The 27,123-nt window shown below is 31.5% G+C and overlaps 1 protein-coding gene across 1 annotated transcript in view; it reads right to left on the reverse strand.

The window, feature by feature from the left end:
* Positions 1-1,041: 1,041 nt before the first annotated feature.
* LOC103505247 (plasma membrane calcium-transporting ATPase 3) overlaps positions 1,042-27,123 on the reverse strand; it is a 73,879-nt gene continuing 47,797 nt past the window's right edge. The window contains exons 16-17 of the mRNA XM_026821145.1: positions 13,504-13,572; positions 1,042-2,428 (exon numbers count right to left, since the gene is read on the reverse strand). Of these exons, the coding sequence (XP_026676946.1) occupies positions 2,216-2,428; positions 13,504-13,572 (282 nt within the window). The 3' untranslated portion in view covers positions 1,042-2,215. The remainder of the gene's footprint in view (positions 2,429-13,503; positions 13,573-27,123) is intronic.

A 27,123-nucleotide genomic window follows, 5' to 3' on the forward strand; every position in this document is an offset into this window, starting at 1 on the left:
GCGGAACCATGATTTCATGTGACACATGAATCTGTCCGCAAAAGGTTAAATTTACGAACTAGGTATAATGTTGTTTCTAATAAAATTATTATTCAAGATTTGAGAGTACTTTCCATGAAACATCAAGATCAGAATGTTCCTGTCCAAATTTTCGATCAATTTTCGGTACTATCTTGTTTTGATAGGTATAACTCTTATTCTAACACTTCAAATGATTTATTATGTAATGAAAAAATAAAACAACGAAAACATTATATGGACGGTCGATAATTTTACATTTTTTTAATATATATATTATTATTATTTAAAAAACAACAGAAAAAGAGAAATGAGCTTGAATATATTTCTAAAGATGAAAAGATGAAAAATTGAATAGAATTAAAAAAAGTTTAATGTAAGTAGGTAATCATACTTCAAGTTTTTTTTATAACATATATTTATATTTATTTATAGGTATTTATATAATTTTGTGAGGAAATGTTCGTCAAGGTTTATCAACTGAATGAAAATCAATCAACTTTTCAGAAATGTCAGTAGTAAAAGTAGTAGTAGATATTACAGTAATGTGCTCAATAGTTTGTTAGCAGAATGCTAAGACATTATTTAGGTAGGTAGAGGTTATGTTTGTCAATACGGATCTGAATATTGTTTCCAAATGAAAAAGGACTCACTAGGAAATATTCAGCTAAATAATGTCATTCAGCTGGACACGTCAGGTCATGTAAGAAATAACGATAGTTGTCTTAAAAACAATACTCTCTGTAACCAGAGAATAAAATCTCGGAACAATTGAACCTAAATTATAAGAGGTATTCGTGTTCCAAAATGAACACGATAAAATTAGAAGAAAGTGAATTCCTATCAATTTTATTATAAAATATTATACAATTATCAAATAATATAATTATTTGAATCGACATCTTGTGTTTATATTACATTTTGCTTTGCAGGAGATTCTCTAAGATTTTTAAGATAAAATTGTACAGTTGTAGTTCTTAGATATCGTTATGAACTACGTATGCATAGGTATGATAATAAAATCCTAGAAGATGTGAAATTTTAGGAAACCCAGAAAAATCCTGCGTTTAGAAGTTGGAGAAAGTTGTAGACTGCATGAAAATGAAGGAAAATATCTTCGCGTTATGTCTCGTTCAGCTCAATTCAAACATTTTCAGAAACTCTAATATAGAATCCCTGGTAAAATATGAAAAAGAGCTTTCTGTAGATATAACATTAATGGTATTTGTACTACCTTGAGTTAAACAAAATCCGTTGTCTTGGTAAAAATAAATGATTTGTTGGAGTAGATTTGACTCTAACGGAGACTCACCAGTCATCTAATATATTCAAGTAAAATAAACAGGTACTTCATACATAATATATATTATGTGGAAGCTAGATTTTAAAAATGAACCCCTATTGTTATCAAATCAATATTGTTAGTTGCGATACCTACATGTTTACTTATTTCGACGATTTATAGGTACGTCCTAGAAATATGAAAGTGATCTTTTTATATGTAAAGTACGTTTTATATCTACAACGAAGACATGGTTCACATGCATTTAATTTTTTATAGGCAATACGGGAGTCCGACAAAAACATCAACTTGGTGTTATAGAGAATGTAGGGATCAAAAATTTCAAAGTATCTGAAAGAAATTAGAATGTAGGGTGGTAGATAGGCGAAAAATTAGTTATTTTAGATGACTCAAGAACTCTGATTATTTATTATTACCCAATCAAAAACGTCTAAAAACTTCTCCTAAATCAAGCACGAAAACATTGTTTCTCTTTTAAAAAGTTGATATTTCTCTAAGACCCACATTGAATTTGACAAGAAGTATTTTATTAAGTATTAATTTTATTTATTAATAAAGCGGAATAATAAGGCACAATATATGCTGAGTACTAACATAATTATTTTATATATAACTTCAACATTCAACAATTTAGTAGGTAATTTTATCAACAGTCATAATTTAAAAAATCAACAAAAAGTCTTTTCTTATTTAATGGTAAAATATTTTATTTTTATATTATATTTTGTAAAACAGTCCTGAATTTGTGCATAAGTTGCAACAATTCTTAACGAATAAAACCAAACTTTCAGTTTTTCAAGTAACGTTTTAAAATAATTACAATGTTTTATATTATATAACATGTTGTAACAATTAAGGAACTTTGTACAATGAGGATTAACGATTCGTTTTCATTCAAACGGCCGTTTCTGTGTGACTGTGAGATGATAACCGCTCAACGTCGATCTCAGGAACAGTTAGTTCATCAGGAATATTGTCAGCATATTCTATGGAAGATGTTTGTGATAATCTTTTATTGAGAGATGTTTGTTTTCTGAGAACTTCAGCTAAAGATTCGCCACCGTATCGAGTGTCTAAACCTTGACGAAATGCATTTACAACTCGGATCTGTAAACATAGGACAAACATCAGTAAATGTTTGAACAATTGACGAAATAAAGGAAAAGTAGGACCTACTTCGTAAACCTTCTAAAATCACTAAACTTAGCCCAAAATATTCAAATGCCTAATAGCTGGCTATTGTTAATGTACCTGCTTTGATTTCCAAGTCTTCTTGAGATATTAAAACTACACCGAATCTCATCATTTTCTGAATAAAATTGGTTTACCCTTTCCCACCAAATTCCTTTTTTTAAGTCTTGAATGTTTAGGTAATATAAAAAGCAAGCAGGCGATTCGTAAAATCAATAAATATAGTCTAGTAAGTAGGTAGATTACTTTTAAAAAGAACTGGTATTTCACGAGTAAAAAAAGTCTAAAACTGAAATGACTTGTAAAAAAAGAGGAAAAACAGATGATGAAGAAGAAAAAGCATGCACAGTAAAAGAAAGAAGAAAAAAAAAATAATAAATCTGTTTAGACAAAAGCACAAAATTTAATAAAATAAAAGTAAAGACATTCCAAGAAAAAGAAAGATGTTGTATGTATTAGTATAAAATACAAGCAAAAATAAAGAAAAAAGCTTATTGCAAAAGATTATGAGCTAGTTGATTATTGGTAGCAGGATATTTCCAACAGTTTAGGTGTTCGTATTTTGTATTTGGAAAAAAAAACTACAAAGCAAGAAACTCTAATATGAAAGTAAAACAAATTATTACTGTTATAATTATGTAGATATTATTAACATTTGAGATGCGCAATGAAAGAACTAGAAGAATTATTAATTTATGAATGCGTTTTTGTTCCTTCCCCCCCACAAAAAAAAACTTCTTCCCCTCCACAATTCTGTGACGTTATTAATTGGTTCACTATATTATTAGTATAGTAAATTGCATCATTCAAATATAAAATACCTAATTCAATCAATACCCAATTAGTTCTACAAATCAAAATTTTTGCATGAACACTAAGGGATAAATAAGTATACCTTTATGTAGGTAGTTAGTAGAGTGTAGCAAACGTATTAAAAACTTGAAATTTTAAATGATTTTGCGCAATGCATTGGAAGTAAGATTTCAAACTACCAAACTTTGAATCCACACAATGTCGCTTAGTAATAAAAAAGAACCAATTTTTAGTGACGATAAAATGAAACCAAATAGGTAAAGATAAAATAAATATTGTAAAACATTAACCCCTTAAAGTACTTCGTCTGATATATCAGACACCACGAAATGTCATAAAAGTTGCCCCTGACTGATATATCAGTCAGGCGTTAATATCTAAATTTAAGGAGGAATTCAAGTTTTGAGATAGTCATTTGATTAGGGGTAAAAGACAATTGAGGGATAAATAGGTTGGTACTGAAACTGAGTAGAAAATTACTAATTACAATTGGTCCGGATTAATAATCAATCATTTAGGGGATACTAATGGGTCCTTTTTGGGTTATAAAAAGGTAAAGAAACTACTCTTTGGAAAATGAAAAGGACACTACAACAGTATCAAGATATGAATTTTACAAAGGGAAGGGGCAAAGGGATAAGTAATTTGATCTATTGAGGACATTGGGAGATAGACAGAAGTCATAATTATACGTACATTGAACGGTGCCGCATAGAGTTGAAATTCCAGTTGTCAATCGCAACCTTGGTTGATTGAAGAGTGTAATAGGTCTTGGATCAATCTTGATGACAGCTAGAGTTGGTCTTGAATTTTAGACATGATTTTGAGCAGTTTTTTTTATATATAAGCACTCGGTATACCTGGGACTTTTCCCATTTTGAATACGGAGATGGATAAGTTAAAATAACAAGAAATATATACTTATAATATTAATTTTACTACTTCAATTTTACTTGTTATATATGCTCTGTCAATTATTAGGACGGGTAACACTTGGACAGACTTGTGCCCACTCCAAGAGTCACATTTTAGAAAGAAAAAAATCTATGTCTATTATAAAACAAATTCGCACCTAATAGGTAAATGCTTAATAGGTAATTATAATTACCAATTACATGGTAGGTATTCTAAAATAATAATAAAAGAACCCGTGGTTTTTTTAAAGGAAAGTTTCACACTCACCTACCTAATTAACCCTTTTTATAAATGTTTTTACGTTTGCACCGTTTGCTTAGGGATTTTCCTCACTATCACTACTCATTTTCTTCACGAGGCTAAGTACTAAGTAAATTTCGTATCCAGCCACAAAAGCAATGACCACTACGCCATCGCCATAAAAGCTGATAGCTTGTTAGCGACGACCTACATCGAAAAAGTATCGATGGCTGAGATCGAAAAACTCGCATGTGGAAAACCCCAACTTTCCAGGAGAGACAAAAAACTGATTATTTCTTACTAAGTAAATCTTGGGTTTGACTTCATATTTTGATTTAATTCAGTACTTTGATTACTAAAAACTACAGTTATTTTACTTTTAACTTGTGAAAATATTTCTCTGACATTGAAAATTATAGTTATTCACCTATTTCATAATTCAAAGATTTTACCACCAAACGGTGTGGTTTGAAATAATTCATTTGATCACACGAAGTTGACGATCTTAGCCACAGATATTTAAATTTTATTTATGGCAAAGTACACAATATGTAGGTTGTAGATATCTCAATTAAAATAAAATTTTAATGAATTGAATTATAAACGTTAGTTTCATTTGTAACAATGAACAATTTACAATGATACGTATTATTAACCCTTCTAGTGGAATTCTCGGCCATTTTCCCCCCTTGTTTGGCGATTGGCAAGTTACTACTTTTTCGATCTAGGCTACTGTTCTTTTCGATAAAATGAATTTTCATTTAAATATTATTTTTTTTAGTCACTATCTACAACAATATTGACAAAAGACGAACGAATTTTTCAATGAAATTTAAAATATAGTAACAAGTTTATTTCTTAGCATATCTAGGTATTTATTTATTATTTAGCAAATGTCAGCATGTCAGCAATAATGCTTACTTTATGTACGCATAAAGCAGTAAAAAATGCTCAAATACAATTTTCACGTTAAGCTAGATAACCCTTTTTTGGAGACTAAGATCCACATAATAAGTTCGATTTCATACCTATAGTACAGTAAATTTGAGACGTCTTATTTGACGTAAGAAATTCTAAAATATAATGTTTTGAATTTAAACCACCTACAATATAGCCCTCGTGTATAGGTATGTACTGTGTACTGTGAAAGAGCTAGCTAATTTAAAAGCATCACACCAAATTTTAGAAATTTTTTCATTGCAACCAGTTTCTTCTTTTAGTGTCACTTACTCGTAAACTATAATTAATGTTACCTAGTTATGAGTAGATATTATCATTGCAGGAAAAAATACATTAAACAAAAAGAATTTTAAAAATTTAAAATAAAATTTACAATACATACACTTGACTACCAAATTAATATAAAATAATTTAAAATAAGTATAACAATTAAGATAAAAATAATTATTTTATGGAGTAGCTGTACAAAACTTAACAAACGTATTTTAAAAAATAACAAATAAGTAAATGAATGAAATTAAAACGAATTTCAAGGTTTCAACTTACCTCTTGGTTTTAATTGCAGGATTGGTGCTTATATGTATAGTATTACAAAATTACTAATATACATCATTTGTATTAAATCTTTACTGATGGAAGATGGAATTGACAAACCTATATTTGAGGGAGATCATTCCAATAATATATTACACATAAAGGATCAAGTTATAAAGGACCAAATATGTATGATTCAGAGGGGACATCTTTAAACTTAAATTAGAGGGAGGACATTTTTAAATTTGAAAATTATTTTTCTCATTACAAACAACAGATGACTGTTTTGTTATGTCTTACAATACTTTCTTCATAAGTAGTAAACAGTTGGGTAACTTTTAAGGATTTAAACGGCATTTGGTAAAACAACTAACAATCAAGGAGGAAAATAATAACATTTAGCTTCTTTTTACAGGATTAATTTATTTTTCACCACAAGTGTTTCGCCATTTACGACATCTTCAGTTGTTAGGGTTCCACTAATGAAGTTGCCGTAAATGGCAAAACGCGTTTGGTGAAAAATTAATCTTGTAAAACAAAACAGCTAAATATCATTATTTTCCCTTTTGATTATTCACAAGCTTTGCGAAATTGGGAATTGAAAAAAAAAAAAAAAAAAAAAAAAAAAAAAAAAAAAAAAAAATAAAAAAAATATAATTCAATATATATAATTTATCTGCTAACTTTATCCTTCTTATTAAATTTATGAAATCAACCAATATGCTCTGCATGAAATCGCTTTGAAAATAATTTTGAATTAGATAATTACTCGTATGTACGAGTAAATCAGTCTTGATAATTCTTTCAAAATAGCAAACCTATATTTCAGGTATTTAGGGTAAACATTAATTAACTTCTCATAGTAGGAAATAATAAACTTTAACATATGAATGCTCTCAAAAGCAATCGGTAAGTTTCCTACTCTAGATTTGGCTTCGTGAAAGTTATTATTATTACTAACGAAGTTGGCGAGACGACTTTTGGTTTAAAAACCGCTGTGTGTTTGTGAATTTTTAGTCTTGATAATTCTTTCAAACTGTTTTCCAGTATGTTTCGTAAAAGTTCAAATTTTAAATCTGTTTTATGAATGTTATTTTTCACCCAAATGATATTTGTGTCTAGTTCAAAATTGAAGTAATAAATCCATCTATTCTAATGGGATGGGCTTATAAACGACGATTTTGATTATTGATTCTTAATATTAAATTATGTAAGTATTAGACTTTAAGATTGTTGTCACGCAGCCCACTAAAACGTTCTTCTGAGATTGGAAAGATCAAAATTCATTTGGGCGATGTGAAAACACTTAGCTAATGATAGACATAAACTAGTTATATAGAACAAACATAAATACACGAAAAGCCAAAACACCGGTCTACAACACTTCATGCGTCCTTACAACATTTATAGGGCATTAGGAGCGTTCGAGAATTCAACACAGAAGTCGGAGAAATTTTAAACTTAGCAGATCAGATTTTTCCCCCTTCCATCATTTTGTTGAATTCTGTTCAGCTATTGAGATGAATAACATGATGTCTTTTCGTGTGTTCCATAAATTACAAAAGGCCCTGATAGTCTTATTGCGCACGACGAACTAGGTCAAGTAGTCTAAACTAGAAGATAATGTTCCACTACTGCTAATGCTCATTTAGTTTGTCATATTTGAATGATGTCATATGTCATCATTTGGAAAGCTCATATATTGTAAATAATACATGGACCCTTTTTCGTGGACCCCAATTTTAAAAACTTAACTAGGTATAACTATAAGAATGAAATAGAGAATCAGTATTGGTCTCGGGGTATTTTTTTTTTTTCTTTTTGCATTACTTTTTCACCTAATTTTCCCCAAAAAATATTTTTTTTTTTCCATGTTATGTCCGAATATTTCATATTCCATCAATATCATTGCAGACCATGATATAATTTTGTTATGTATCTTTAGGTACCTACCATTCTTGATCAGGACCTTTCAATCTCATTTGTATGATGGATAGATAGTTTCAAAAGAGCGCAAGATTTGAACTATTACATGGGTACTTACTACAAACTTACACATTAAAGTTGAAAAAGAAAAAAAATAAATAAATAAAAAAAAAAATAAACCAACACGCTTTAGATCCTTTTGACGGACCATTATGATATTTTAAAATTAAAACTAGACCTAAAAGTCCTAAAAAACCACTTTTGAGATTTAAAAAAAGAATTTGTAGTCTTTTTTTAAGCTTTACATGCAAGATAAAGCTTTTCCATGCAGAACATATAATAATGAAAACTAAAAAAATATATCACATATATCTAAAACATTAAAACACACAAAACAAACAAATTACCTATTTTAGCTATATTTTTAGGAATCATTTTCTACTCTTCGATCTCATGACTTTTTTCCTTCCATAAAACCAACCACATTTATAGAAGTTCACTGGGTTCTTCAAATAAATACCAAAACATTCAATCTTTGAATGTAAAGATCTCCTTTTGAATCAACATTAAAAAAAAACGTGCCTGTAGCCAATTTCAAAACTACTATAATAGGTATTATGTATCATAGTAAATTATGAATTGCATTTTTTTACAGGTAGCTTCAAAATATTGATGTAATATACTATAGCCACTGTGTAACATATTGTGTTCCGCATTTTCAAATTAAAACCAAAGTAGAAATGTAATGTACCAATAAAATTATTTACTTTACATAAAATTTGTTTACGGTCGCCGAATGGAATTGGTAACGCACCGCTCGACGCTCCATAAAAGTCATGTCATTATTGGGTCAAATCATTAGTATCATTACACAAATATAGGTACAATTCAGAAAAGCTGTTGCCAAGTAATTACGGTACTTGAAAGGGAAAGGTAAGTAACTATTAGATACAACTTTACAATATTATTTATATATCTTATTTATAGGTACTGCCCCCACGGTCGAAACTGTGGGGCCATTTTAAGTACAATAGAAACTAATACCTACAGTTCTACATGTCCTAACGATTGAAACATGTCGTCTTCTAAATAAACTACATTACTACTCTGTAAAGTTGTAATAGTTATTCACCTTTTCCTGTTATTCACTATACACCTCCTAAAATTTCAGGAATTCTTCTAGAGGAACAATAACTTTACATGAAGCTATCAATAATGCTTACTGGAAACTAAAGATTTAAAATGGGTTTTTAGTAGTATCGCAGTAAATTGATTTTAAATCATTTTATGCCGGAAATTGTATAAATTATATTCGAAATCGAAGCGCTAACTTTTGTTTGTGAACCCTAGAGTGTTGAAAAGCAAAGCCGGAAACAATAATTCCACCTAAATAAATTAATTACCCATGTGTAATTGGTTAAACTAGAACTAGATTGGAGAGTGTTTATTGTGATAAGTGATTACTGATTAAACTGTGATCAACATTATTACAGTGATATGTGAATAAATGAGGTGTAAGTAAGTAGGTATGTACTTGTTACTTGTGAATGAATATGATCAGGCACTGAATGGGTTCAGTAGGTACTTCGAACTTTGACCTGTTAGAAACAATTTGGATTTGAATTTGGGAGAAATTCACGGGGCAAATAATTTATCAAACAATGATAATATCTCAATAATTAAGTAGGTACTTGAATTTTTGTTCAATTATTAGATAATTGTGTACCTAATATTCAGATGCCATACAATTGGAAAACAGGTGCTTTTAAGAACAAAAAGTTGTTTGTATTTTTTTTTTTTTTTTTCATACATAGTAAGTGATGATAGGGAATTTTGTGGGGAACTAAATTTGGAGGATTGATGATAGTGAATTCTGTGGGGAACTAAATTTGGAGGAACACCAGATGCGTCCGAAAATCCCAAATCATCCGATTTGCGTCCCAGCCCAAAAAAAGGTCATCCGAGTTGCGCCCGCGGTACCTGAGATTGAACTTACATACTTGAGACCATAAAGTAAATAAATAAGTATATAACGAACAGGGTGACCAAAAATAACTGTATAAAAACTTCTGTGTGCTATAGGCCTATAGGAACAACCTATGGATATGAACATGTTGTATGCTATTGCTATTATTTTTGTATACCTTTCTACATTTCGTCGTCGTCGTCCAAATTTCACTACTGTGTAAGTCGTACTTTTCCACATACCTAATATCCTGAGGTTCAATTGACCAAAATATTCTGAGCTCAGATTTCAGTTTACATAAATGTCAAATATGGGATGTCAAAAACACACGATTCTTGCAGAGCCTATTTCCTCGGTTTATGAATGATGAAAGCTGCTACAGTATTTTTTTGTCACCCTGTACTACATGTATACCTCCAAACTAGGATAAGTATATAAAGTACATAGTTCTAGCTCAGGGACGCAACTCGGATGATAAATTTCAGAAATGGAACGCAAATCGGATGGACGCAACTCGGATTTTACAGTCGGGACGCAAGTCAGATCCCCCCACTAAATTTATCTAAGTAGGTATGTTTTATTAAAATCTTATTTTTTTGTGGGGACTACGTCTACAGGGTGTTCTAATGAGAATTAATTTCGTACAACCTACCTTGTGAGATCTTGATTGTGTTTTCTTTTATCTTACAAATGACGATGTAAGTATGGAAGAATGAATCCGTGTCCGATGAAAATTGCAAACTTTAATGAAAAAAAGTAAACTCCAAATACACTGCTTAATAAAATACCTATGTCTTCATTATTATGTACCTCTGACAACATCGTCTTCTGTGTCAATGAATAATTTGAATATACTTAACAATAAACAAAGTATCTAATGTTGTAAAAAATGTCAACTAAAAAACTGCTCAAATCATCACTGAATTGTGAGGACCAAGGAACCCATTGAATCAATAGATTAATTTTAATGGGACTAATTGCTCCTTAACGAAAAAAGCTACAAGATGTTTCTGGACAAAAGGACCACCATCCGAATACTTACTTACCTACTCATAGGGATTATCCGATATTTTTATTCCCTTCGCAAATAGGTACCTAATAGGTATGATCAGTAATTATTGATCATCCATTGATGTATAACGTAGATAATGAAATATGTATTGATTTACTTAGGTGTAGGTACGTAAGTATACCTATCCACCTAATGAAAACATCATTGTTGATAATTGAATTTTTATGCTATTTACAATTTGTTTATTTTTCCCAATTCTTAAAGCGAATAAAATCAATCCTATCTAGAAATGTCGGCCAATAAAAGAAGTACTTAATACGAAAAAAGTAACCCTTGAGTAAAATTAAATGAAATCTAAATAGGTGCACTAAAAAATATTGCTTTTTAGTTTAGAAATTTTGTTCGTTAATAAGAGTAATAATGCCTTTCTGAGACCCATATCAAAAAGTTCAAAATATTCACGAAATTGTGAATAATTAGGTACCTACTTATTTCTAAAAATGTTTTAGAGGATTGATCAACTAGTGGCATATCCGTTAGGGAGAGAAGTTGATTCTTTTTGTTCTTAAAATCATATTGATCCTTGATTAATAAGTTTTACTACAAAGCTTACTATTTATTCAAAGTTCAAAGGAAGTTTTATTTTTATAAGATAGAATTATGATTAGCGTTATCTTAGAAACGTTTCATCACTAGCTGAGATTTTTTATTGAATTCGATCAATAAAATTGGTTGGTAGGTAAATCATTTTTGTACTGCAACACTAAAGAAAAATAAATGAACAAATAGGTATAAAATGGAAGACAAGTGTTGTGTTATCTTTGTAAGAAGTTTGAAGATTAATTTTCACACCAACGCTAAGTTTTTCTGATGTCTCGAACTCATTTCGTAATCAAAAATGCCTTATCAAGAGGCATTTACATGACAAGTCCAACATTTTTTTTTTTTTTTTTACTCTGGATAGTTATTACAATTTATATGCACGACGACAATACAGTTTGGTGTACTCGTAAATTAGTCTGTATAATAATTCTTTATTGTTCAGATTTTAGAAGACTATAGCCTTGTAAATTAATATTTAGTCGTTAACTTTTTTCATACTGCAAAGCGTCACGTCGTAATGATGTACAGTATAGGTACGAGGATTACTATTATATTTGTAGTCTTGTATGTTAGTCTGGAACATTGAGTGACCCATTTTTTACTTTTTACACTTACATGTCAGTCCTTTATTGGGGCCATTACCCTATCGTCAATAACAAATGCAGACTGCTTTCTAACATTGTATTTTTCATTAGTTTCTACTCGAATTATTTTTGTACCACCACTAAGAAAAAAGCTTGATGAAAAGTCATTTTCTGCTACCTGCAGAAATGATTCTTTCCATTTTCTAAAGCACATTCACTTCCTAATAATAAATATATTTACGTATAAAGTCAATCCTTAATATCTTACAAAAGCAACACTGATTGAAAAAGGGGTAAAAATAGACATAAAATTGGGAGGAAAATATAAGCGATTGATAGATTCAAAGAAAGAACATGCAGTCGTATCGGAAATAGAGAGTTAAAAGATAAAAATGAAACTATATAGAACATGGAATAGAAGTGGAAAGCAATGTGGAAATATGGCACAGTATGCATGAAGATATTAACAAAACAAATAAATAATAAAGGTGTGCAAATAAAATTGAAAAAAAAAAGAAAAAAAAACGAAAATCACAACGAACAAACAAAACACAAATCATGTAAGAGAGAGAAAAATAGAGCAAAAAAGGCAGACTTTGAATTGATTTCATTTCTGATATCGAAATTGTTTTTGGTTTTGAGGTTATCAAAGAAATTATGGAACACACGATAAGTATATTGGAAAAGTTTTAAGCATATCCACACCGACACTCGAAAAAAGAGTTAAAATCAAAGAAAGAGGCTGTCCATAAAATTGAAATTAGGTATTGCGGTTTTTATACCTTTTGACATGAAAAATGTTTGGAACGTTTATTTTAATTATAACATCAGACTCTGAACACTTTATGGCTTGATGAATTCTGAATTTGAACTTAGAAATGTTACTAGGTATGCAACACTCATGAATTATGAATTCCTATTAACTTACCTATGGTAGGTACTATACTTTCTTGAGTCTATTGATATTTATTTAACAAACCAATGAGATCTAAATCATTTCTAATTTTGAGGATTAAACAGCTTCCTAGTTCAAAAATATCAAGTTTTAGCTGTAAGTCTTTAAATAATTGACTAAGAAAATGACCGTCAAAGTTTTACTATTCTCTGCAGGTTTTTTTCGTGAAGGTATAATATAGATTAAGAGAAAATATCAAATTTTAGAGCCAGCACAACATCGGATTAGGTTTTCTAAAGAAAAAACAAAGAAAGGAAAAACTGCAAAGCTAAATTAGTCATGAGCGTAGCGCGAAAAACAATACAGTAGGTATCTGATAGGTAAGCTGCTTGCAATTAAATAAATGAAACTAACATTAATTACTATGAACAGCCTAACATAACAAGGAGCAATGTTTAGCAATAAATAACTTTGAAAAAATAAATAAAATTTATCGAGCAAATGTTAGTGGACAATATTAAAAAGTATGTATAAACGGCTTACAGCTTGGTCAGTTGAGCTCTTGCTGTACGGGACCGGAATCAACCGTTCTTGCAATTCACCACCTATCACCTAATGAAAACAAATATATACGTCATTTTATATTTATTTATTTTATATAATTAGATATTAAATTTAATACAAACAATGTCTTTTTGCTTATTTCTAAAGATGAAGGTAAAAATGAGGGGAACTGATGTTGGTTACGATGGAAATTCTAATGAGAAATCCTGCTAGAAGAAATGTTACAAGAGGTAAGAGGCTAAACTACTACAATGTTATAAAATGATTTTGTTGTTTTTATATGATTCTACATACAGCAATTATAAGGGTATGTTGCAGAAGATGTTCAATCTCAGACAGGGATTTCGTTCTACTTGATTCGAAATTAATGCAAACTGTTAAAATTCGTCAATTCGCTAATGCGATGGTAAAGTAAGCTGATTGAATATTTGCATATTGGTTTATTGATACCTGTTTAGAATTGAACATATCCTTATCAATTGTGTATGTTAAATCATTCAGAACAAAACCGTTGGGAAATAAGGGAGTATTTCATAGTTAGAATCAGATGGAGAGTTTGAAACTACAGACACAACTCACTACCTAAACACAACTTGTCTAGAGGATGGTTGAAGCTTCATAGCCAATAGTTACACATAAATTATTCTGTTAAGATATCAGAGTCATATGATGCCACAATATTAGAAACATTAGGTATTCAACTACAAAACACGTAATATTTTTACAAAGCTTATCAACAGAAAATTATTCGAGAATTCCACTATGAATTTTTGATTAACAAAGATCAAATAAATTTAATATACGTACTAAGCCGATTACACAAATTAATGCTGTCTTGATTATTTTATAGACCTTATAATAGTGAAAATGAACACATAAATACTTCTGTGGTGTTGTCAAAGGCGTCTGTTTATGACCGAAAAATATACCTACACAATGTTTTTTTTTTATCATTTGGGTACGTAATATTTTTAAAATTCATTATTTTAGGTGAAGGTTTTCAAGGAAATTTATTATTTTGAATTGGAAGTATAACAATGTTATAGTGAGAGTCACTAGGAATAGTTTTATATTTGGAAATTCACTATAGTTCTCAATATCTCACAAGTCTTGATTTGTTCGTAAAATTTATACATTCATATTGAGTTTAAATGTCTAACAAGTTTTTAATTGTTTAGAAAACGACCTGCTAAACTTGATTAATTACAGCATCATGTGACCTGGGACTGTCGTGAAAGAAGTAGTCATAACAAAGTGAAACTGAATAAATGAGCATAAACCTAAAACCTAGAAAACTTCAAACATGCTCAATGCTCATTCATGATTTTAGTGTGAGAGGTAGAAAAATTGGAATAAAAATAAATTGAGAAAGGGTAGAAGGGAGTGATAAAAGTTGATAAGAAAATGCAGCAGAGAAAGAGAGAGATACCTGTAAATAAATAGGTGAAAATAATAGAAGTTAGTCAATTTCGAAGATTAAAAACAATAGACAACAAAGAGAGTAATCATTTGCAAAGTGTCTACGATAGTAAACGGATACAGTCTTATTTTGGCAGTATTAAACCAAGTTTAGGTATTCTATTCTTTTCTAATTATACGAAAGTTTTTTTTACAATAATAACAACCTCCATGAATGAGGTGGAGTTGAAGTTTTTTCTTACCAATGTTTTTTTTTTTTTTTTTTAATATTCAAGCCAATAAAAAAAGTCGTAAGTGGGAGGGCTTCATCAACTCGCTCTGATCCAATAATAAATAATCAATAAAAAAAGTCGTAAGTGGGAGGGCTTCATCAACTCGCTCTGATCCAATAATAAATAATTGGATTACTCGTAATAATTACCTATTTAATAGTAATCATATTGCACATTTAACATTGACAAAACGAAATAGAACAGAAAAATTATACGAAGGTGACTGAAGTGACGGAAAAATAAATAAAAATGTCCAAACATAAAAATGAAAGAAGGTAAAAAATGATTGTGGTCAACATCAATTAGGTACTTTCAAAATAAAGAGTAATGTGGACAAGAGTTGAGAAGAAAGTCTAATAGAAGATAGAACACAAGACAAAACAGACGAGAATATAGACAGACGTAGATAGATGAGCATGTAGAAGAGAAGAATGAAGATCTAAAGAAGCGAATATGTTGCAGTACTAAACCTAAAATTGTTTTATTGAAATTCATCAGACCAAATATTTATCAAAGTATTTTATTGTTCTTTATGTCCCCATAGTTGAACCAGTATCTATTAGAAAGTGCAAAGGTCATAAAATACGTCACTGAGAATTCAGTAAAAAAATGCAGCTTTACAAGAAATTAGCGGAGGGCTAATTTGTGTTTGTTTTTATCTAGTACCGGAAAAAAAGAAAAAGCACTTGTGAATAACATGATGTACCTATTTATCTACAACCACCTATTACAATGACATCAATGCTTGTTTGATTAGTGCGTGAATAACATAATTATATTATGGTCCCATGGTTATAACTTATTATTAATTTAAGGAGCTTGGCAAATTCAGTTTTCAATGCCAGAGTAAATGAATCCATGGCTCTGAAGTTTAAATGATGGTCTCGTGCTGTAAATTGACGACACATGGCAACAACAGATGTTCACTATTCAACGTTGTTGTATTGAACGAAGCGTATGAGTTTCTCGCTCCAGGAACATTCAATGTTGACCCACTATGGGTCATTTTGTAATTATCTTCGTCGATAAAAGACATATCCGAGAATGGTTTGCATCCCTGATTACTGCGGGAACTTCGCAAACTATGAACAGAACGGCGTTCTTCAAGATCCTCTAAGGTTGATTTGAATGCCCGAATAACACGAAGCTGTAAAAATAGATAGATTCCAAACACGGCACACATTGGATGAAATCTCATTTCAAAGAGGAAAAAGTAAGAAGTGACAGAGATTAAAAAGTGATATTTTATATCCGACGCCTATCCTTTATCTTTTGGACTTTTCTTTGTTCGAGAATAATTATGATCTTTCTTTAGCCTTCAAATAAGATATCTAGGGAGAGTGGGTTTGGGTTCAATTAGGTATGAAAATGTCATGGAAATTAAATGAATCAATGTTGATCCACCAACGCTCAGCTGAAAGAGTACCCTGAAAGTTACGCAGAATCACATATCGTAAAATTTAGATGAAGATAAAATTATTTTTGGGGGAAAAAATATTTTTAAACTATTGTTTTCCTAAGTAAACTCTGCATTACATTTTCATCAGGTACTTACATTGTCAATTCTACATGGTACTTACTTGGAAAAAAAAGAAACACGAAAAAGAAAGAAAAATGAGAGGAAGAATAAAAAAGGATTGAATGTCATGAACAAAATTGGAGAAATAAAGTACAAGTATAGGTACATAGGATTACACGATTGTGTTTGAAAATAAAAATGGCTGTATGGGATGGGGACTAATAAATTCAAACCAGTGTTCATACCTAGAGTTTAAATAATACTTTTGTGTGCACAGGAGATTAATTAAAAATAAATAATAATAATAACAATAAAAACTATAGGTACTCGTTGTTTTGGGTTTATCGGAAAAGTGCCATTCATATTTAGGCTTAAACAACATTTTTGTAAATGTCCAATCCAAATTTTGTGACAGGACAGGAAGTTGATTTGTTTTCGTCTCTCAGTTCTAATAGAAACTTTTGACTTGGATGTACCTAGGTACAAATTTTGAAGAAAGAAAGAAAGTATCTAATGAATAATTTGAATGTAAAAATTTACCTATAAGTATTTGAGTGTAAAAATTTAAGAATTGCCTATAATTATGTAATGGTTTGCTGAGACAAGTTCGCTGTAGGTAAATACCTACGAATTTTTAGTGCGAACCTCAGGGATGTAGTGGACTTTGAATCTGGAGGGAGGTTGGTGGTTCTAATAGTCCAAGTCAAGTCATAAAATTTAGAGTCCAAGTCAAATAAAATGCAAGCGGGGAAAGACATTTGTGACAAGCATTTATACTTAACACTATTAAAGTTCCTTCCTTTTACTTTTCAAATGCTTTCTATATTGACAACTTTTTCTGTATTAACAAATTTTAAAATGAAATTAACTATCAGGTGAACTCGTAATACAAAACGAGATACCTAAATTTTCATTTTTTACTTGAGAAAAATGCAACAAAAATATTTCTTAGTCCCGGGACCACAGTCACTTTTTCAAAAATTAAATAGTTAAAAAAATATTATAGAGGCGCTCGTAGGTTGCTAGGTAAATGAGCAATTAAAATATAAACTAACAAAATATATTATGCCTTAACTAGCACGAAATCTGTCAAAAATTGGGTAGATCCAAGTCTTTGAACTACTCGTAGAAAGTAAAATAGTCAAAACACTACTACAGGCTACATAATTATGTCAGAAGAACAAAATGAAAGAGGGTGTAGAAACCAAGACATCCTACCATACATTTATCTTGCATGCAGGAGTAGGATATGAAGCTATTAGGTATCACAGAACAAGAAAAATAAGACTGAAAACATTATACAGTTTATATGTAAATTGTATGTGTAGAGCAAATGAGATCCATTTACCCATGTTTCATATAAAATGTAACTCATTACTATCTTGTTCACAAAAACATAATGAACTGCTAATTTACTTGAAATGGACAATATCATGCTTGAGAGAAACCATAAAATGTACCTAGAATACCTAGATACATTTAGGTTAATACCAGAAAGACCGAATGGGTTATTTTGAGCGTTTTGCTTTTGAAGTGAACAGTTTGTACTTGTTAAAATAAAATAATGGTAATAATAAATAAATAAATCTGTTTGGATTTTGCTCTTTGACTCTGTGATACTAAGTCGATATCGAGATTTTTACAGAATCCTCATCACCAATAAACTAAATAAGTCCCAAACTTTACCTACCTACTGGATATGGTTAAGTATTTTGAGAAAATGTTTCACTCACTTTCAGATTTTATATCAAGCCAATAAACAAATAAACCCCAATATTCTACGTGATATTTTATTTCAGGGTCAAACAAGTTCACTAACGAATAGATTTTTAGTTTGTATGTCTCAAATATTGGGCTCTCAAAATTGATATGCAAAACTTCGTTGTCACATGAGTAACAATAATATACAACAAAATAATATTAGATATAATTCTGTACCTACTTTGTTATATCTTCAAAATAGAATTATAAAATGCATCAAAATTACACCAATTGGTCTTTCCAGGTATGGTCAACCAAAAATTCCGATCTTTCAAAAAGGTAGGATGGGATTTGATGAATATATAACTAAATAAATAATTGTTTTTTGTAAACTAATTTGTAGATATAGGTTATCGGAAACAGAGCATCTTGTTTTGATTATTTTTACATATATGTATAGATATTATTGTATATTTGTGGAAGATCCTACCTCTAAAACGCCCAAAAGTCGTCACCGCCACTTTATTTCGTTACCCTATATTCAGTCCTAAAAATGCAACAGAAATTTTAAAAGAAAAATAAATTAAAACCAAAACAAAGGAAGAAAATGATTTATGAAGTAAAAAAAATTCGAATTGTACTGAACAATATGTGGGTCGATATTTTTCCACTGTATCCACTGTCCCTTTCAATTGAAGACAACCAGATTGGTTCTCAAATTCCTAAAGCTGCTAGACAAAATAGTAAAAACTATTTTCTAGCATTTGACAAAACGGTGGAAAGGAATTTTAAATTTGGAACTATAAACTAAAAAAAGAGCTTTAAATGGAATGGATTCAGTCAGAAACAATAATAAAATTTAGTGAATAGTTCGACTAAGTAATTGGGGGAATAAGTATATTTTTGTTGTTTTATATCATTCTGCTCATCCCTACTCTGGCAAAATAAATAAGGCATATTCGAGTCCACTAAATACAATTATATTCGTATCAAGCGGTCTATAAGAATAGCTACCTATTGTTGTTCTTTATGAACCCTATGCGTAATGTTGACCAAACACTAACTAGTAGTTCTATGAACTGTAGACCTCACTCGGACTTTTTTACCTAAACTGAGACGTATGTATGAATGCAACGAGGAGGTCTCTGGATAAAGGGCCAAATTGCATAAAACGAGTTTTGAGATAAGGCCTTTCAAAGTTTTCAACTAAGCATAAAACTGATTTACGCAATCTTTGGATGTTTCTGATTTGATAAAATGATGTAAAATACTGTTTTAAACACATTTATTGCCATATTTTTTTACCTATTTTAAACGGATACTTCATAGTTACGAAAAAATCTAGCGTGAAAATTGGCCCTTTTTCCATAGATCGAGATTAAGTAGAAAGAAAAAGACTTTTCTCTTTATATTTTTATTTTCTACATAAATAAATTAATAAAAGGAGACACTGCGGTCACCGTCACTCTCACTCTTCGGAACTCCATTTTAAACTAAAATCTAATGTTAAGAAATCAATTGAAAATAATCACTCTGGTGTAAAATATGATTCAAAATGTATGAAATCTATTCAAAAGAGGGCCAAGTAAAGCAACCGCGGCAAAAAAGTCAATTTTTTATCACTCTAATCGAAATAACTCAGCAGTGGCTGCAGCTATCAACATGAAATTTTGTGGAAATACTAACAACAAGATGACGCGTTCGAAAATGCAATCTCCGGAAAAAGGGCCTCCTCAATTCATATACCTACAGAAGGTTTTGAATTTTTTTTTAACAGTGGATCTACCTGGAGTTAGAGTCGTTTGATGAAAGTATTCTTGTGATTTGCATTGATGTTTTAAATTACGGTACCAAAGTTCATTAAAATCGGACCAGGTAATCGCGTGTTATAATAATAGCGGAACAAACAAACATTCAAATATTCATTCAAACCAAACGCAAAACTGTCGAGCTAAAACCTAGACCTCATTATCGTTCCGTCAATACTGATGTGAGATGTAAAACATGTAGGGGTACTTACCTTTCTATGGTTCAAGATACACGGATTTGTTAAATCCTGCTGTTGATTCCGAATGGGGAAAATATTTTGGTGCTAAGGTAATTTCACAGCGATTTTTTTTTTTTTTTTTTTTAACCTATTTTTTTCGTTCTTTCTCAAATTTCATAATTCCATATTTCTAAAATGTGGCTCGTTTTTTGTAAGGCCCTCCTTGGAGGGGGCAAACTTAAGTATTATATGTTGTGTGAGTGTAATTGACCACATGCGTAAACAGATGATTTTTTACTTATTTCTTAAGTTTAGCGAAGCTATTTTTCTGGTAAAAAGAACTTTGAAGTTCTAATAAATAGTGTAAACAGGATATTTCAAGCAGATTTAAAGTTGGTTTTCGGCGCGAACAACCCATTGTCCGTTGTGTCGTAGCGTATTTTCGTGAAGCTTACACCTTTGGGCACCTTGGTCCCTACACTCCAGCCTCTATGTGGGTTTTTTTTGTTATAGCGCCTTAAAAGGGAAATAAAGCTGGCTTTGTTTTTATCTGCCTGTTTACACCGCCTTCCCAAGGAAAAAGATATAGCTCCTTTCGTTCTTTCTCAAATTTCATAATTCCATATTTCTAAAATGTGGCTCGTTTTGTGTAAGGCCCTCCTTGGAGGGGCCAAACTTAAGTATTATATGTTGTGTGGGTGTAATTGACCACATGCGTAAACAGATGATTTTTACTTATTACTAAAGTTTAGCGAACCTATTATTCTGGTAAAAAGAACTTTGAAGTTGTAATAAATAGTGTAAACAGGATATTTCAAGCAGATTTAAAGTTGGTTTTCGGCGCGAACAACCAGGCTTTTATACTTTTTTAAAACCAATAAATCAGAAATACGATAATTAGTTGTAAAAAATATGAAAGCCTAATAGATGTTCAGAATGTCCAACTTTTACCATCCTCCATAAAACTTACCGTTAGAAAATTGTGTTAAATGTGTATGATGAACTACAATAAGCATAAAATAGTACAGTTCATACAGCATAGACAGTATTAGTGGATTTTGTAGGAGTCGAATGTAGAAAGATATAGCTATTAAAAAAGAAAAGAGAAATAGAAGAACACAAACCAGTTTGATTACATTAAAACCGTTAAGAAGTTAATTAGCTACTAAGGTTAAAATTTTGAAATGTTTTAGTTTTATTAAAAGAATATTTAAATTAAAGGAACTAGATTCAAAAAATAAAGACTATTAAGAATGTGTTAGTAAGAGTTGATTAGAAGATAGTTCACGTTTTTGGTGAGACAGTAAAGAAGATGGATCATGCAATAGGTATAAAGAATTAAAATAAATTAAATGAAGATTAAATTTCATACCTTTGAATGGCATCTACAATTTAGTTAGATTATTTGACAGGAGAGCTTTGCTTGGTGTTACAAATACAGTAATATTGGTATTGACAAAAAAATAATAAATAAAGTAATTTAGATAATTATAATAGACGAAATGAAAGGAAGGCTCAAGACTGTTGAAAGATGACCAATAATACGATAGACACAGAGATGAAAAATGAAATCAGATCTACATCGAGAAGAGTTACACTATTTTGAATAATGAGATATGCCTTATCTATTTAGCCAAAATATGACCGGCAGTAAATTTCTATAACACACAATCTCAACTTCACTGCTTCTGAGCATTTTTTATGTAAGTACTATGAATACGAATTCCGACAGTGATGATAGGTAGGTAAAAATAAAATATATTACGAGAAAAATAAAACTCACACAAATATAGGTAAAAGTATCATTATGTGAAATTTACCCATTGTTCATTTTTCTAAAACATATGGGGAAAATCCAAAATGACATAACTGTTTACTTATTCTTTCCCACTAGGCATTCCTAAAGGAGGCAGGTTTAGTGCAAAAAATTTACTCTTTGGAACTGAAAGGAAATTTCAAAAACATTTAAAATAAAAGATAAAATTTGAACTCAGGCCAATTTTTACATGAGAAGCCCCGTGCCTCCATGTCATTAAGACAAAATCCGCGTGAGTTAAAACAATACTCTCTCTCTCTCTCTCTCTCTCTCTCTCTCTCTCTCTCTCTCTCTCTCTTGATATAAATTAAAACAATACTCTCTCTCTCTCTCTCTCTCTCTCTCTCTCTCTCTCTCTCTCTCTTGGGATAAAAAAAAAAGAAAAAAATCCCCCAAAAATATATCAGCAAATTCTGAGTTATCGCACAGAAGAATACCTAATCCCCAATTTTAGGCAATGTTATAAACTGAAGTCAACTCTTGATATTGTTATGTTAGGCCCTTTTGACAGGTCTGCAATCAGGAGTCCTGCGTTAGAATTTCAAATATTAATATACAGGACAATTTCTTTAAAATAAACTAGTATACCTTCGCTATAACTGTTTTAATAGGAAGAAAAAATATCTTTAAAATAAACAAACTCTGTAAAATTCAAAGAGATTTGTAAAATTAAAATATGCCTGAGACATTACTTTTACGGAGAAGTTACCTTACACTCAAAGTCACAAGCAATATAACTATACAAGTCCATAGAAATTTTTATTCAGCTCTCTACCTCGTAAATAAACAACTATTCGCTCAACATAACACCTATAATACAGGTGACATAATAATTAGTTTATACAGAACAAATCACCCTATCCACAGCATTCGCCCACTGTAAATAAAACTTGCATGCAGCATTACTTATTGCATTCACAAATTAGACTACTACATTACAAACTGGAAATGCCACTAGTCAAGTAACTGTAAATGTTGAAGGAGTCTAGCATAAGGTAGTGTTTTCCTTCGTCAAGATGCATAATATTCCCTTTTATCAACGTTCAGCAACTTGTAGCTCACTTCACAGAGTTTCCAATCAATCAACCACTTGATTCAACATCTGAGAAACGAAACAAAGTCTCAGACACGAGTAATCTTGGGTTATAAAGAACTCAATTAATTAAAAAAAAAAAAAATAATAAAAAAACAAGGGTCAACAACTATTATGAGTTTATAGCTAAGGGGAAGAACGAAGGAAAGACCCCTTAATCTCCCCAAAAATCAACACACTTCTACTCGTAATGTTGAACACACTAGAAACGGACTTGGTTTTTGAAATCTTTCAATTCCTTTCCTCTCAGATGAAGCTCCTGCCACTGGCAACAGTCACCTGGCCAACATCCCGGTTGTGCATGAAGAAAGAGAACCCGCTGCTGAGAAACCCGATCGAGAAGATGACCACAAGAAAGAGAAATCTGTGCTACAGGCAAAACTCACCAAGTTGGCAATCCAGATTGGTTATGCTGGTAAGTTGAGGGGTATTTTCCTTTCAGGAAACTACTGGAACCGGTTCCCTTTTGGAATCTGAAATGGTACCTTTAATAAACCTAGGGAATCCAAGAAGGCGCGCCATATAAAAGTTTCACGAAGAGAAGCTGAATCCTCCTGCTTCGGCTTTTTTGAGTAGAACGGCTTTTCTAATGCAAAATGTCGTCAAAAACTAGTCCCACTATTATTTATCTAGATAAACACGTACGAGTTTTTATAAAATCCTCCCAATAGGTACTTTTCAATGGAAATCAATAAAATTAAAGCAGGTTTTACTCAAAACTCGCTTTTCGTGTTAGGCCATTCTTGAATGAAACCTTTCTATTTTTCTCATTTCTCTTGACCTCTCATTCTGCAAAGTTTTCAGAAAATAAATAAAATACAAAGTTACATTCCAGTTTTCAAACCCCACATCCATCATTGACAGCACCAACACAAATGCTAGCATAATTTATTGTACCTTGGTGATTTCCGTGTATGTACTACGTTCTCGTACGTATTTCCCTTATTCATACTGTGTCTTCCCTGTTTTATAGTTCACCTATTTCTATTTCTTTACGTAGGTACGAGTAGATTCCAGTATTCTATTCAATTTAGGCTGCAAGTTCTAATATTCTATTCTATTTTGACCACAGTTTTTAGTATTTTATTCCATTTAGACCACAGGTTTTAGTATATTCTACGAGTATTCTAATTTATTTTGACTACAAGTTTCATCTATTTTATTTTTACTACAGGTTCCACCATTGCTGTTCTCACCGTCGTCATTCTTGTCATTCAGTTTTGCGTGAAGACTTTTGTCATCGAGGACAAGAGCTGGAAAAACACCTACGCCAATGAATTCGTCCGGCATTTGATTATCGGTGTGACTGTCCTGGTAGTGGCAGTGCCCGAAGGTTTGCCATTGGCTGTGACCCTGTCCCTGGCTTACTCTGTCAAGGTAAGTTCCAAGTAGATTGGATTTTTGACCACTTACAAATGAATAGGTGTAGGAGCAAACAGCCCTAAAGGATGGGTTAAGCTTCTACGAATCTATAAATGAAAGCACTCTCATCCGTATTATTCCGCCTTTTCTCAATTATAAGAAAGAAAGGAATAAAGACCTTGATAATTATTTATTACTTACCTTTGTTTGCATTATTAAAAAAATTGGCTGTTGCTCCATACATTTCCGATCATCAAAGCACTTTAACTTTCCCTTGTGGATAATCCTTTAAATCAGCCCTTGAGGATCATCCTTTTTAGTCTGTTATATCTCACAATAAATTTAAAGACCAAACAAAGCCCCTCCTAATATAAGTAAAAGCTAACATGACGTCCATCATATTCAGGCAAGAAAAAGTTCGATTGTTGTTTTAGAAATATGAGAAACCTTAAAACAAGGTTAAGTCTTGTCCATCAATCTTAAATCTGTCAAACATACAACTATGTATAGGGTATATATCTTGGTCTCGGGTTACTTGTATGCCTAACATCTTCTATCTTACGTTAAAGGTCAGAATTAACTTTGAGTGTATTAGTTTTTAGGCTTTTTACGCATTTTATTTATAAAGCCGTGTTCTAAGCTATATTTCTAAGGAATCTTACTGTTGCATGAAAATGACATGATTGATGAAATAATAAAGTGTAACGAAGAAAAGCAAACATCCATCGTAATAACGAGTTCTTTAGAATCACTATGAAAGTATACATTCATGGTTTCTTTTAGCCAACAACGAACCAACCATACTATACCAACAGAGTTTCAATGAATCAATCCTTTGAGACGTTGTCTTTCAATTTTATTAACCCGAAATGCTTTCCCCTTCCAGAAAATGATGAAAGACAACAATTTGGTACGTCACTTGGACGCTTGTGAAACCATGGGTAACGCCACTGCCATCTGTTCGGACAAAACTGGAACCCTCACCACCAACAGAATGACTGTGGTTCAGTCCTATATCTGTGAAGTCCTCAGCAAAACCACACCAAAATTTAGCTCTCTGCCGTCGAATGTTGGAAACCTTATTGTCCAGGCCATCTCGATCAACTCTGCCTATACGTCCAGGATTATGGTAAGATAAGGCGACGAAACATAGAATGAAAATTAATGTGAAGAACTGTTTCTCACCCTTTTATTTTTAACTGATAGTGATCCAAACTCTTGCTGATAATAAAACTATGGTGCCTCAATTAGTTATTTATAAAAATACCTTCCGTTTATCAGAATATTATCGTACGTGAGGTATTTTTTAGACGCCAACTTGAAAGACTCTTTTCTTTACTGTTCTCTTAAAAAGCTTTAAAGCTCCAAATCACCTAAATGATCTATTTAAAAGCATCAGTTCATTTATTTATTTATGTTATTATTTTTTAATACTATATCTACTTTTTTTTTAAATATATTACCTACCTACTTTTTTATTCTTTCAATAGCAAAATGAAATAACCTTGCCTCCTTTTTCCCCCCCAGCCTCCCGACGAACCTACTGAGCTTCCAAAACAAGTGGGCAACAAGACGGAATGCGCCCTTCTCGGATTCGTACTAGCTCTGGGCAAAAACTATCAGACATGGCGTGACGATATACCGGAAGAAATGCTGACCCGGGTCTACACTTTCAACTCAGTGCGCAAGTCCATGAGTACAGTCATTCCACGCCAGGGCGGTGGCTATCGGCTCTTTACCAAAGGTGCTTCCGAGATCGTTTTGAAAAAGTGAGTGAAATTTTAATCTAATCTGAGGCATACTACGGGATGGGCATGCTACGAGACAGACCGCAGGAGTTGTAGCAGTTGTTGTATTGCCACGAAATAAAAACGACGGCGGTAAACCCTCGTCTTAAAAAAAAAAAAAAAAAAAAAATAGCTTCAGTGGACCTTTTAGTTCTATGCGAATAATCCTACAAATAAGGGCTGTTAATATCACCAAGAACGGAAAGGAGCTTAAATTTTTATGAATGCCGTGTAGTTATTTGAGTATGCAATATGGAGCATATAAAACATTTATGGAGAATAGTGGAGATGTCAGCTTCACTTTTCCTACTATACCTACCTCTATTACCTATGAGGAGGGGATAATCAAATTTGTATGAATGCCGTGTAATTATTTTGATTATGCAATATGCAGCATGTGAAAAAAATCGTGGAGATGTCAGCTTACTTTTTTATTCTTTCAATAGCAAAATGAAATAACCTTGCCTCCTTTTTCCCCCCCAGCCTCCCGACGAACCTACTGAGCTTCCAAAACAAGTGGGCAACAAGACGGAATGCGCCCTTCTCGGATTCGTACTAGCTCTGGGCAAAAACTATCAGACATGGCGTGACGATATACCGGAAGAAATGCTGACCCGGGTCTACACTTTCAACTCAGTGCGCA

The sequence above is a fragment of the Diaphorina citri genome, unplaced genomic scaffold (assembly GCF_000475195.1).
Source record: "Diaphorina citri unplaced genomic scaffold, Diaci psyllid genome assembly version 1.1 scaffold1, whole genome shotgun sequence".
NCBI lineage: Eukaryota > Metazoa > Arthropoda > Insecta > Hemiptera > Psyllidae > Diaphorina > Diaphorina citri.